Below are 13707 nucleotides of genomic sequence, written 5' to 3'. Positions count from 1 at the left end.
CCTCTGTCTCTTTTTAGATTCAAATAAAACTAATTAAAACCATCTGCCTGAGCGCTGAGCTGTGCCACTAAATCCTGCCCACAAAACAATCATGACAACACTCACACACTTGTACACACAGCAACATTGCCATGGAGTACCCCCCCCCCTCTTATTTGCCCCTCCCCTGATCCCTCATTTAAGACTACCAGACAAACACTGTTCATGTAAACAAACACCAAGACCACCAATACAAACTGTACCTGTACACAGATACAAAGTTCCTTTTCAGTCAGCATACTTGGCTTTAATGGTGTGTGTGTGTGTGTGTGTGTGTGTGTGTGTGTGTGTGTGTGTGTGTGTGTGTGTGTGTGTGTGTGTGTGTGTGTGTGTGTGTGTGTGTGTGTGTGTGTGTGTGTGTGTGTGTGTGTGTGTGTGTGTGTGTGTGTTATAGAGGTTACCTCCCTGAAAGTGTAGTGTGTAGCCCTTAGCAGAGACAGTAGCTGAACTAGGTCACTGCTTATCTGGGTTAATGTAGCTAATTTGCCCACATGGCCACGTGGCTGGTAAATCACCTCCCTGCCCACATGTGTGTTTGCGTAGCTGAGAGAAATAGAGATAGGTAGAGGGTATAGAAAAACCACCAATCCCTCTACTGTTGTTGGGAAAGAAAATAAGTGTATATGTCAGGGTTGTATTGATTTGAAAATAACATGGTTGCAATAATAGTTGCGTGTGTATGACATGATTAAAAGTTAAGACTCCAAATGTTGATTTAATCCAGCGTTTGTTGATGCGTTGCTGATGTTTTGCTGTTATGTTTACAGAGGATGATGAAACTGGTATCATGGATGGCCTGTTGGAGGCGCTGCAGTCCGGCGCTGCTTTCAGGAGAAAAAGAGGACCACGGCAAGCAGGTACTTGTACACAAGCAGAGCCGTATATCTTCAGAAAACATGCAGATGTATAAAAGTTTCACGTCTTACTTGATTTACAGATTTCTGTTTCCTTTCACACACATTAGTGGTATGCGTACTATACTGAATGAGACAAATGTGTTCCATTTCTCTTCCTCTCTGTCTCTATGCTTCTGTCAACACACAACAACAGACTTGTTTGTGTTCCCCATGTCTCTGTTCCATCTGTTGCACGGCTCAGAGACTGTGGGTTGTGGTTGTATTCTCTGGCCATGGCTACAGGGGGGCAAAGCCAATTCCACCAATGGCTGGCACAACAACAAAAGAAGAGGGAGGGTGTGGGCATCAGGACACTTAAGAGTGGAACAACTGGTGAGGGTGTGGTTGTGGAATAGGAAAATATAGGACAAATATGAATGTAGAGCTAAGGAGGATAAACCATATTGTGGGTATAAAGTTTAAGGAAGTGGCATCAGTGAAAGGGCAATAGGGTGAAAAAAATGAACTGGCTAAAATATGAAGAAAATATGAATCATTAAAGTATTGTTACTTCACATACAGTGATGCCTGTGCAGTTTGACACCAGAATTCATCTTCTGAAGAGGGAAAGTTCCTGTGCTCACCTTAAATGAGACATGTACATATCAGTATGATTTTGTGAAGTTACAACCAGTTGAGAAGCCAGTCATGGTCCAAAATGCAATTTACACAGTAGAAACCTTTTTCAAAAGGTTTTATGGTAGGGTTTGAAACCCCAGCTCACTGCAAATGTGTAAATGAAAATATATCATAAAATCTACAGTGTCAAAATCATTTAACTCAAAATATTTATTTTATTTTATCTTGGAACAAAAAAATATGAATGTTTTTGGTCATTACTGAGCCAGCCAGAAGTCCATGTCCTGTATATGAGGACTTACTCCTCAGCCCAAATCCAGTCTGTATTGATTGTCATTTAGGCCATGTTGTTCAGTCGGTAAGCTCATAGAAACCGGCTCGTAATCTGGTTAGCTACTTATTCTGCTGTGTGTCCCACTGCCCAATCCAGTAGCATTCACTTATTGGAGAGTATTTCTGTCCCTCCTTTTTGTTTTCGGTCTTCTAAATTGTACATGTACCACATTTTGTGGGAAATGTGTCCTGGTAAGACCATACAAATGAAAATGAGGCAGTGCGAGCTGTTAGGATAGAAACTTTGTAATACGATACCTTGTGTTAGGAAACTTGTGTGTAACCATGTGAGCGGGAAAGTGTCCGGTGCCCATTAAGTGAGAGAGAGAGCCTGCATATGTGTTTGTTCACATGCATTCATGTGTGGGTTGAGTATTCACACATAAGAGAGGCTGGGGACGAGCGTGTGCAACCCAATACCTCCCTTAATAGAAGCCAGATGTGAAGCAGTGCTCCAGAGTGGAATAGCACAGAGCCGGAGGGTAGACTGCACTCTTATTTTCCTTCTTTTTTTTTTTTACATCTTTCATCTTCCGTTCTTTCTTTTTTTTTTCTTTCAGTCACTAAATGCATGTATGTAGCCAGTTAACAGTAATTGTCCAACGCAATTAAACTGGCGTTGTAACAAGTGGTCCTCGGTGGTCCACTAAGTCACACTGAGAAAATCGCAGCAAACTTTCTTTAATCACAAACAGCTCGGGCTCATCCCCACGAAACTGAGACAACAGTGAAAAGAGGAAATGGAGGGAGAAGCAGGAGCACTGTAAGAGAGAAAATGGGGCCCACTTGAGGGCTCAGTCAGTCACCCATAATACAGTTTGGCCACCTCAGACTCCTAACAGGAAATACCTTAACATGTGTGTTAGAGAGAGAGAAGGGGAGAGAGAGCCTTACATCCTATGCACACTTGTCTGTGGGAGGAAAGAGAAGGAAAATATAAGTGGTTGTATGTATCACATCTCTGCTCGGTGCCTCCTCCCTGTCTCTATTCCCTCCATGTTGTCATTTTTGTTTTCTTTTGCCAAAGTTCAGGGTTTTCCATGGCTGATGTGGAGGGGGGGTGAAGCCCTGCTGTGGTCTTTAGGCAATCTTAGCTTTGTTAGGAGTTTATATTTTATTCACTTATGTTTGAAGGCTGCTCCTTTCCAGTTACCCACTTTGCTTTGTACACCCGGGAAGTCCTTTATCCACACAAAAGGAGCGTGTCTTTGGTTGGTTGAGTCAGATGTCTTAATTTAGTGGAGCTGAAGTAGGAGAGACATCCTGTCTCTGGCTGTACTGTGGCCACAGGCAGCCTGTATGAACGGACTAAAAACACTCCTATCTAGCTCATGTACGCAAGCAGAGTATTTTTAGTGTTTACTTCATAATTTGTAATACATCAATACAGTTTGCTGCATACAGAACAGAAAAGTGGACACAAATCAGACTTCATTTGTTCTGTGCCTGTTATAGTAACACAACACAATATCAAGGAACCACAGCTCTAGGAAAGAGATGTTTCCTCATCTCTCCACCGCTCACTGATTGAGATATGGTATTTAACTAGCCCTAAGGCCAGTTGAACCAGTTGCTTATCTAATCTCACTCTAATTACTTTTCCATGCAGTTAAAATACAATTGATTTTAACTCTTGTGTTCAATGATATTACTGATCAGATGTCACGTAATGCGCCTGCCAACACATAACAAAGGTTCATCTGCTTGAAGGATCTATAAATAAGCAAAGCAGTAGAGGGGTCATGGGAATACAGCATCACAATGAAGCCACATATTAACAGGAGTTTCAGTTGCCTGATATTCCAACATAATTACCTACATTAAAAACAGGTGCTTAGGCTAATTAGTTCTGCATTTAAGGTAACTGGAGTATTAATCGGGAATAACATTAGTGTCAAGATGCCCGTTTTCATGTAGGACATGATAATACATCGAGGGTATTAATGTTAAATGTAATGAAGCATTATATAAGAGTTCCTCTAAAATGTGAAAAAAATATCTACTTATCTCATGTCTGTCAAATCACCAGTGCCTTTATGCCCATATGTAATACACAGAGAGTTATCTTTTACAGTTTTTGTCAACCCTCTAACACAAATCAAGTGGCAACAAGCATATTCTTCTTAGTTCCGGAAATGTAAAAATATGCATGAACCCATTTCTAACAGGTTGTCCTACATTAACCAGTGCCCAGAGCTATCACTCAGACTTTCTGCCCTATTTTTGATCTGGTAGAAGAATCTTGCTGCCTTAAGGTGCTGCTCGTAGCTTCTTAATTCTGAGTTTGAAAGTCTTATTTCGTACTCTGTATGTCTTTGTCAGAAATAAGAAAATAAAACAAGGAATGATACAAAGCTGCAAAAGCTGAATTACAAAGAGATTTTGGTCATGACCATTTTGTTGGGGTTCTTGAAGCATGCTATAGTTGTAATTACAATGTGAGGTATAATACGTTTAGGGATATTGCTTATCAAGCTACTGCAGCTTGTTGCATCCAATCAGATCAGCTAGACCCAGACGGTGTTTTATCAGAGGGCATCTCACATTACCGTCTACCTACATTAGCCTGCCTACGGTCTATATAAAAGCATCCAAAAAGCAGCATGTCATAGGATCTTTAAGGTTAACGAGCTGCAGGGAAAATGTAAGTGTGTGCATTATGTTCCAAAATAAATGGTCTTCCCATGGCTTTTTTTTTAAGATTATTTTTTGGGCATTTCCTCCTTTTAATGGATAGGACAGCCAGACATGAAAGGGGAGAGAGAGGGAGAATACACGCAGAAAATTGTCACAGGTCAGACCCAAACCCCACCACCTTCTGCGTTGAGGAATAAACCTCTCCACATGTGCGCCCGCTCCACCGACTGAGCTAACCCAGCCACACTTTTAAACACTTTGAGGACAACTTCTAAGGTGGCCTATTGTGGCAACAGTACATATGTATACATAATGTACCACAAAATAGAAACATACAAATACCACAGGTAAAAATAGACTCTTGTTGCAACTTTGTCACAGTAACGTAATAGTGTGCTTATTATGCATATGTGTTTTGCAGTTATTGGTAACAAATCTATTTAAAAGTTGAACATGGGTGTTGGAAAGGTTCAAATGACAGTGAAATGTTGATTTTAACCAAAGGATGTAAAATATACTGCATACAGTGTCTCATCCCCAAACACCTGAGCTGTTGCCTACTGACCACATTACATCTGTCGCTAATCTTACGTCAAATTTGGGCCACAGTAGCGCACCCATTATACTGGTTACTGAACTATTTGTACATTCATCTCCTGTTGCAAATACATTTACAAGTAATTCCCATCAACATAAGAGGCTGCAACTTGTCAACAAGTCAGACATGTATATCAAACCCAAGTTGCAAGACATATTGTGAAACCACCTGCTAGAAATTTGTAAGCATTTTATCAGTGCTCTGGGGCTGACCTGTGTGACATCATACAATGAACACCATCACTGTTTGAAATTGTCAGTTGTCAGAACTTTAACTGCTACCAACTTTCTATGACCACCTTATTTACAGTACATTATAACGGCACTCAATCTCTCTGCCAAGCAAAAATGAACACTTAAAAAGTTACACTTGCAATAACTCTCAAATATATATTACTGTAGATGTGTTAAGGGTTTTAAAAGCATGGTTTTAGGATGCTATGAGTGTGTATCCTTAAAATATAGGCAACATTTTTATATCTGCTGATTATAAATTAAATAAATAAATTTGTTTGGAGCTAGTAACCACTATTGTGCATGTTTTGGTTTTCAGTACGTGAAGTGTGTCCGTACCTTCCCCTCCTCTTACTTCCATCTAGGCACAGCTGTGGTGACTGCAAACGTCACCAACTTTGTGTTAAAGGACTACTAAGGGCCTTTTGAGTGTGTTGTCATGCTTATTGTGTCACGGCATTGTGACTGAATGGAAAGCCACGAGGCTGCAGAGGCTATATATCTCCTCACCTTTGACCTGCACCTCGTGTGTGTGTGTGTGTGTGTGTGTGTGTGTGTGTGTGTGTGTGTGTGTGTGTGTGTGTGTGTGTGTGTGTGTGTGTGTGTGTGTGTGTGTGTGTGGAATGAGCAGACTGCATGGGGTATCCACAGATGTCTACCCTCCGTCTGTCTACCCCCCTTTTATGCTCATACAGACAAAACGCACACACCAGATGCTTGCATGCCGATACAAAGACACATGGATGTTTGCATACCAATGCATGCACCCAAACAGACACGTTACGTTCCAGCGGACAGACAGCCTTGCATAGTTTTTTTTTAAAGGCCCTAAACACCCATACAGGTGTTTTCAGTTAATCTGGCGGATTGGACCTCTTCCTAGGACTGTGTGGGTGTGTTTAGACTGATTGATTGACATCTTCCTGAGTCTCCTTTTAGCTTTGTTGCACCTGTTAGGGCAGGACAAATTACAGTTGTATCATTCTTATTGGTAGAAATGATTTGTGACCTAATATATTCCCATCTAAACTCCAGCCCACTTTAAACCTGAGCAGAGGTCTAATCAGCCAGAGTAACTATAATCATCTGCGTGGGTGTTCAGAGGCTTTAAACACTATCACACTAGCTAAGTTTTCATCCACTTGTCAATCGAATTATCTGAAGTTCGGTAAAAAAACTCATGCGAATAAAGCTGGTGAAAGTGTGTTTCCATCCAACAGCTTTAAAGCGAATAAACACCTGTGCGTAATGACGTCACATGCTGTTTTGCGATTAAATTGGTATATCGAATTGATTTGAGACATTTTATGGTGTTTCCATTCATTTTTGAACTTAACGTGAAAAAGCTTAACATGGTTTAATATCTAAACAACGATCAATCATCACCAGATGTATTATGGTCATCTCTTGTCATGAACACTTAAGCCTGTCAAAAAAACTAAATCGAAATCCAACGATTATAGAAGTTATCTCACGTTAATGTGTCAGATAACGTCCATAATATTTGGACATTGGGTTAGATTTGACCGTTTTAAGTGGTTATGATGAGCAATATAGAAGAGGATTTTTTGGTGATGATTGATCGTTGTTTTGGTACATTAAACCATGTTAAGCTTTTTCACATTAGGACTTATAAAGCCAATGAGAACCGTGGAGAGTCAACCCCCAGCCGCTCTGCTGCCCTGAAGCAGAAACGCTTTATGTCAGATAACGTCCATAATAATTGGACTTTGGGTTAGATTATTTGACAGTTTTCCGTGGTTATGATGGGTAATATGAAAGAGAAATTTGGTGATGATTGATCATTGTTTAGGTACATTAAACCACATTAAGCTTTTTCCTCGCCATATTAATAATATTAATACGGCCACTGATGAAGAAAATATTAACGTGAGATAACTTCTATAATCGTTGGATTTCGATTTAGTTTTTTTGACAGGCTTAGGTGTTCATGACAAGATATAACCATGATAAATCTGGTGATGATCATCGTTGTTTAGATACATTAAACCACGTTAAGCTTTTTCAAGTTAAGCGTTTAATGTCCCTGTCGTAACTGTTGGTCATTTCCTTCGCGAGCTCCTGATAAATGATGCCATTTCTTAGATTTTTGCTATCTAAAATAGCTGTTATATTTTTCTGGTAAATTAAATAAAAAAAGTATCTTGTCTCCTCGTTTGTCCACTTACATCTGTTTTTGTTTTGCAAACCGAGCGGAAATACTGGGCGGAAATGAACTGAAACTTCTACTTCTTCGTTTTATTGCGGGTTGCAACCATAAAATGACCTAAAAATTAATCGCAATTCATTATTAATTCGGCAAATAACGTTTCCATCAGCGTTTATCGCATAAGCCGTATATCGATCAAGAGAAAATCCGATGAGACCGAACGTATTTCATTTGAGTCGATATTCATGAAATTCAGTCGGATTTTACTGTTTCCATAAGGCATTTTTCATTCGATATCACTTAATTCGGATAAAAACGGGTCGATGGAAACATAGCTACTGTGGCTCTCTGCTTTAGATAGTAAGTTACGGTCTGTCTGTCCTTTTCGTATGAATACTGTCAGCTTGGCTACATTAGCTTATTTGTGTGTATGTTTAAAGCAGTTTAAGACTCGTGTGTAGAGGAATGATGTGTCTAAACACTCACTATAGAACCATCTGCAGGGTCACGACCCTTGCCAGAACAACCAATTGCAATAGCAACTAGCTGACAAAGCACCAATCACAACAGAGAGACTGTGATTAAGGGGATAGCAACAATAGAGGCACACGCTTGCTCTGCAGACGGCTTGCTCCTACACAAATAGAAAAAATACCCCTATAGAGATCTGGGCTGTCACAGATGTTCACACAAACACACATAAAGACACACACACAGGAGGCAATAGATCAGACCAATAGAAGAGCACTCATCAATCAAGTCATTACTGAAACACTGGCGATGTCACGCATACTAAACACCTACTGAGACAATAGACTAGACATTAGAAGGGAGAAATGTATATTAATGGAAAAACAACAAATGAAATATTTTTATATTGCTCAATACAGAATACAAGGAAAAACATTGGCATAATGCACTTAGATATAGAATACCCAATATTAATATTATGCTAGAATACCCTATACTTATACTAAACTACTACTACTAAAATATAAACATAGGATAACATGCTATATACTTTAGACAAGTGGGCACATTTCTTAGTTTTTTTTAATGCATGTGTGCAATTTGAATTTTTATGTAAGGCATGCCAGTAAGCCACACATATGCACCAGTTGAGCCCATTCAGTGACATGAAAGGCACATTAATAATAACCCAAACAAGCCAATAGTGGTGCCAGATGACATCACTCTTTCCCACAGTTCTCTAGTGCAGAGCAGCAGTGTGTTACACAATGTGGCCTGAGGAGGGCGATATGACTCTCTGCTAAGATGGAGACACTGAAGGAGGTCCAGCCTACATCTGCAAATACACCATCATGCTAGTCGTGGCACTGTTAACATCAGAGAATAAAGATGGCTGCTTCAGTTGGCATCACACCATTCAGAATTTCTGTTCATTCAGGTGCCACTGAGCTAGTTCTTATTAGCTTCTCATCTCAAGCTGCCCTACACCCACATGTCTGCAAATTCTCTCCTCACTCTTCTCCCTGTTTTTGTATTTTCCCCTCACAAGGTCAGCACACTCACATTCTGTATAATAAAGCGTTCTTTCCCTCATCAGGCAGTCATTATTTAGTCTCCTGGAGTGTAATGTGTTACAGATGATCTTTTCACTTCACTCTTTATGCCACTGATCGACCCTCAATGTACAAACACACTCATTCAACCTCACGCCCACCAGTAAACAGACCCAAAAGCAGTCTTTGTTGTGAGTCCCGACGTCTCGTTTCCTACTGCTGCACACACCAGGCTTCATGCCAAGTGCATGGATCATTTAGTCAACATCACAGCTAGTTTCTGGATACACATGCTGAGTATTTCCTTGTTTTCCACCTTTGTAGTGCCACATGTTAAAGGGGTACTCCATGGATTATTGTACTGCACTTCACAAGGTTTAGAGGCTTGCAAGAGACAGATAAAAATAATCGTCATAGTCAAAGCAGCAGAGGCCGAGATATCCTGACTTTTCATTCCTATGTAGTGTGGGTCGAGTTCCAAAAGCACTGAATCCTTTGTTTCCTTATCAGGATTGTTTTCTCAGACTTTAGACAGCTCCTTTCATACAGTATTTAACAACTGTTTTCAATCTGACTGGTCTGGTGTCCGCTACGAGCTGCATGATCGTTCCATTTGTTTTTTAGTGGATGGTAACTTGGCTGCTTCAGCACTGTGGCCCCCATAGAGCAGGCGCACTAGGGACTTCAGCCAGCCGAGCTAGCTACCTCTGGTTTAGCACTCCGCTAACTTGAATGGGGATTAAATGATTTAATCGTGCGGCTCTTCTAGACTTTACAAATGTAATTGGACCGAATGGATTCAATTTTCATAGTGAAACGAGTCATTTTGCGTGGGGTGTGACACTCAAATGTACGCACGATCTGTAAATCAGTGCGTACATTTTATGATGTTAGTCTGTGGGAAGTTTTTTTGGGCCCTATGGTACTTCCTGGTGGGGGCCTCGTAGGTACAGATAGGATTAGACCTGAGGGCCACAGACAGACTGGAACTTTTGAGAGACAAACACGTTTGTTATGGTCTTTTCATGGGACCTGTTGACAATAACAACAACATAGAATATTGCCTTTTCATTTATTTCTTGTGTTATCTATGTAATATGATATTTTAAATTAACTTAGTATGTTCAGTGAAACCTTTCTGTTAGGGGATGTATTTGCTTCTGAGGCTGGTTGAGTTCATGTAATTTAACTATATTTAAATCCAGAGAAAATGTGCACATTTCTGAATATTTTTCTGTTTCTTTTTTTTTTTTTTTTTTTTTTTTTTTTTTTTTTTTTTTTTTTTTAAACTGCTGCCTGCAATGCAACAACCCTCTGATCCTGACTCTTATCCCCCTCTCTCTTCTTCCTCTCTGTCTTCTCTCTCAAGAGGGAGTGGAGGAGGATGAGAGAGGAGAGGAGCTGGGTTGACAGCCTTTTGAAGAGCTTTTCTCTGTGGGTTGGATTTTATTTTGGGACAAGCTCAGCATAGTACACGTAGAATAAAACCCACACTGACGCACACCCTTTCTTTCGGTTTTGGGGTCATTTGCATAATTTCTAATTAGAAAGTTATGAGTAAGAGAGAGAGATTTGGAAAGGGACAAAAATAGATATGGAGGACATATTTGAGAGTTGACAGAGAGAGAGTGAGAGAGTGTTCTGAAGTAGTTGTGTTTATAAGAGATGCAGAGCGATCTGTGTGCCTCTCCAAGAAAAGTGTGTGAAATGATAATTTGACACCCCAGCTGTCTGTGTTGATCAGTCCAGCTGAGGCTTGCATATAAAGAAGACAAGTCAACTGTGAACATGACTCTAAATCTCCAAATCCTCCTTCTCTTTCTCCCCAGACTCAATTGTGTCTTTGTCACAGCTAGTTCTGGAGACCTGTTCGGTAACTGGTGTTTTTGTGTGTTTATTTTGCTCCATCAGAACCATGTGTCAAACATTGGTTTGTTGTTTGTTACCATGGTTCATTTGCATGTGTATTGCTTTTGGTTTTGCATCATGATGTTGTTGAATTGATCTTTTTTTTTTCTCTCTTCTCATCAGTAGCAACAGGAACATGTGTACAAGTGTGAACATGTGTCCTGTACTTATGTTAACCTTTTATTCATAGAGTCTACGTTCTTAACATACACCAGGCATAACATAACAGAAAAACCCAATCTCCCACTGACCTATATAATTCAAAATGGCCGCTGCTGGCCTCCCACACAGGAGTGTGTGTGTGTGTGTGTGTGTGTGTGTGTGTGTGTGTGTGTGTGTGTGTGTGTGTGTGTGTGTGTGTGTGTGTGTGTGTGTGTGTGTGTGTGTGTGTGTGTGTGTGTGTGTGTGTGTGTGTGTGTGTGTGTGTGTGTGTGTGTGTGTGTGTGAAGGTAGGAGAATGAAATTGACAGCATCCTCAGGGCACAATCTGTCACACTCGCTGTGTTTCTCTGTGCATCTCTTATCTTTCCTCACTGAATCCACTTTTGGTTTTGATCTATTTTACTACTTCCTTCCTTCTGACATTCCTTACAGCTCATTCCTCCTCTGACTCGATCTCTCCATCCATGTTCGTCTCATTTTCATTCATCCCTGCCTCTGTAATCTTCCCACGGCATGAATCATCCTTCTCATCATGGTGTCGTACCTTCTTTTTTTGGTTTTACCCACTCTCCATTCGTCCATACCATCATTCCCTCTTCCTCTAAAGGTCCCTTATAGACCTTATTTTTGTTTCCCACTTTGTCAAGATCTAGTTGAGTCTAATCTGGCATTAGCAGTGAGTTGCTCCAGATGCCACACTAATCCACACACATACGCAGCCACACCATTAAGCCATTTGTGTGTTTGTGTGTCATTGTAATGCATGTACGTGTATGTTGGAAAGAAAGGGAGCTTCCATTTTCGGTTTTATCATTCAAAACACAAGTCTATGGTGTTCTCAGAGGCACATGCTTGTGACTTTGTGCTCAGTCAGTGAAAATGTTAAGTGTCTGTCTGCGTATGTGGTGCTGTTTGACTAACTGAAAATATGATATGATACTTTTGCACATACATCAGATATGTCTCTTCATGGCATGCACTGACATATCTGTATGGATTTGTTATGATACAAACATGACCTCTAAATTACTATGGTCTCTTTACTTGTTTATCTCACTCTGTCTTTCTCTTTCTCAGCCAACCACCGACGAGCTGGTCATGCAGTGACCAACATCCTGGCCAAAGAGCTGATGCAGGAAGACGCGCCTTCATCCAGCAAACTGCCTGCTAAGAAGAAAAAGTCAGAGGAGAAGGTGGAGCCTAAACTAGAAGGAGCTGAGTCATTAGAGGAGTTACTGGAGCCTACTCTCTCTCGGTCCAATTAGGCACACAGGGCAGAAAGTTTTTTACTCAGAGTTAGTGATATCCAAACGCAGATGTATTTGTAGCCATTTCAGGGGCCGATATCAATCTGAGATTAGCTCACAGGAAAAAAAGCCCTGTTTCCCCGACTCTTGTCTTAACAGGACCATCTTTTAGGGTAGTATTGATTGTGGCTTCTCGGAGGACAGGGAGTGGCAGAGGATGAAGGTGGGGCTCCGACCTCAGCCACAACTCCTGGATGGATGTCCCTCGTCATCAACTTTTGGATCTTTGCCATTGTCATAAAGATTTAATTGCTTTCTTCATGTGCACATATCTGTTCATGTTATTTTTTTCTGTTTCACTTGATTCACTTGTCATTTATCAAAGGGCATCTTGAGCGATTCCAAAGACTCAGGAGTGATCCACCCTTTTTTTGTTTTCTTTTCTTCCAAATCTCTAATTTAGACTGGGGATGTCTGGAATATGGCACATCTTGTAGGTGCCTCATAGGGTTTTCTTTGGATGTTCCAGGCCAAGACCACTTTGCGCTTTTTCACACTATGAAACATATTGCTTTGTATTTGCCTGGTATACTGTATGTTACTGTTTGTAAATGTTAATAATTTCTCTGTGTTATTGAAAAAAAAGTGCCAACCAATAGAAATCTAGTCTTGTCATTTCACTCCCAGGTTTTGTCCAGTCACAGTTTGCATTAGGCTGCTGTGTGGACCAGTCCAACAGCAGTCATCACCTGGGTGTTTCAGTGTGTGTATTTTTTACTGAGAAGGGATTTAGTTCACTGGTGTGCATGCATATGTTAGATTTTACATAAAAATGGAGATGATTTACACAAACTTGTCTAAAATACCACACGTGCCCACAACAGTTATATGAAGAAAACCTGCCTACATCTATGAACATTCCCATTAACCCCAAAGGGATGTGGAGATAGATTGGAGGAGAAAGGTCTTCCACACTCAGTTAAACCAAAAAGAAAAACTTTTAAAAGGGTGTTTCCATACAAAAACTAGCCTGAGCAGTTTACATGCCTGTGTGTTTGTGTATAAGAATGAGTGTGTGAAGTAAGCTGCACTTATTTTGTTTTATGTGCACGACTTCCTACATAAATGTGTGTATTTGTACATTTAGGTTTGAGTGTGTGTGTTGCCATCTGTAATTACTGTATGGTACCGACCATGCTGTCATAAATCCTAGGTTTCATAAACAGCTTTGTGGTCTCTCTGCTGAGGATATAGCACACTGGAAAACTGCCCAAAACTGCTGAGATAAGGTGTGTGTGTGTCTGTGTGTGTGTCTGTTTGTGTCTGTGTCTCCACTTTCCCTCCCACTGAACTGCAACAGTAGTTGCTGAATGTCTGGCCTT

At 40.5% G+C, this 13707-nt stretch overlaps 1 protein-coding gene across 2 annotated transcripts in view; it reads left to right on the top strand.

The window, feature by feature from the left end:
- Window positions 1-12666, top strand: part of LOC120566601 (protein diaphanous homolog 1) — a 113222-nt gene extending 100556 nt beyond the window's left edge. For both annotated transcript variants that reach the window (XM_039813132.1, XM_039813131.1), the window contains 2 exons: window positions 807-896; window positions 12156-12666. In XM_039813132.1, the coding sequence (XP_039669066.1) occupies window positions 807-896; window positions 12156-12343 (278 nt within the window). In that variant the 3' untranslated portion in view covers window positions 12344-12666. The remainder of the gene's footprint in view (window positions 1-806; window positions 897-12155) is intronic.
- Window positions 12667-13707: the final 1041 nt, after the last annotated feature.

The sequence above is a fragment of the Perca fluviatilis genome, chromosome 10, assembly GCF_010015445.1.
Source record: "Perca fluviatilis chromosome 10, GENO_Pfluv_1.0, whole genome shotgun sequence".
Taxonomy (NCBI): domain Eukaryota; kingdom Metazoa; phylum Chordata; class Actinopteri; order Perciformes; family Percidae; genus Perca; species Perca fluviatilis.
This window is presented reverse-complemented; position numbering and strand designations above follow the sequence as displayed.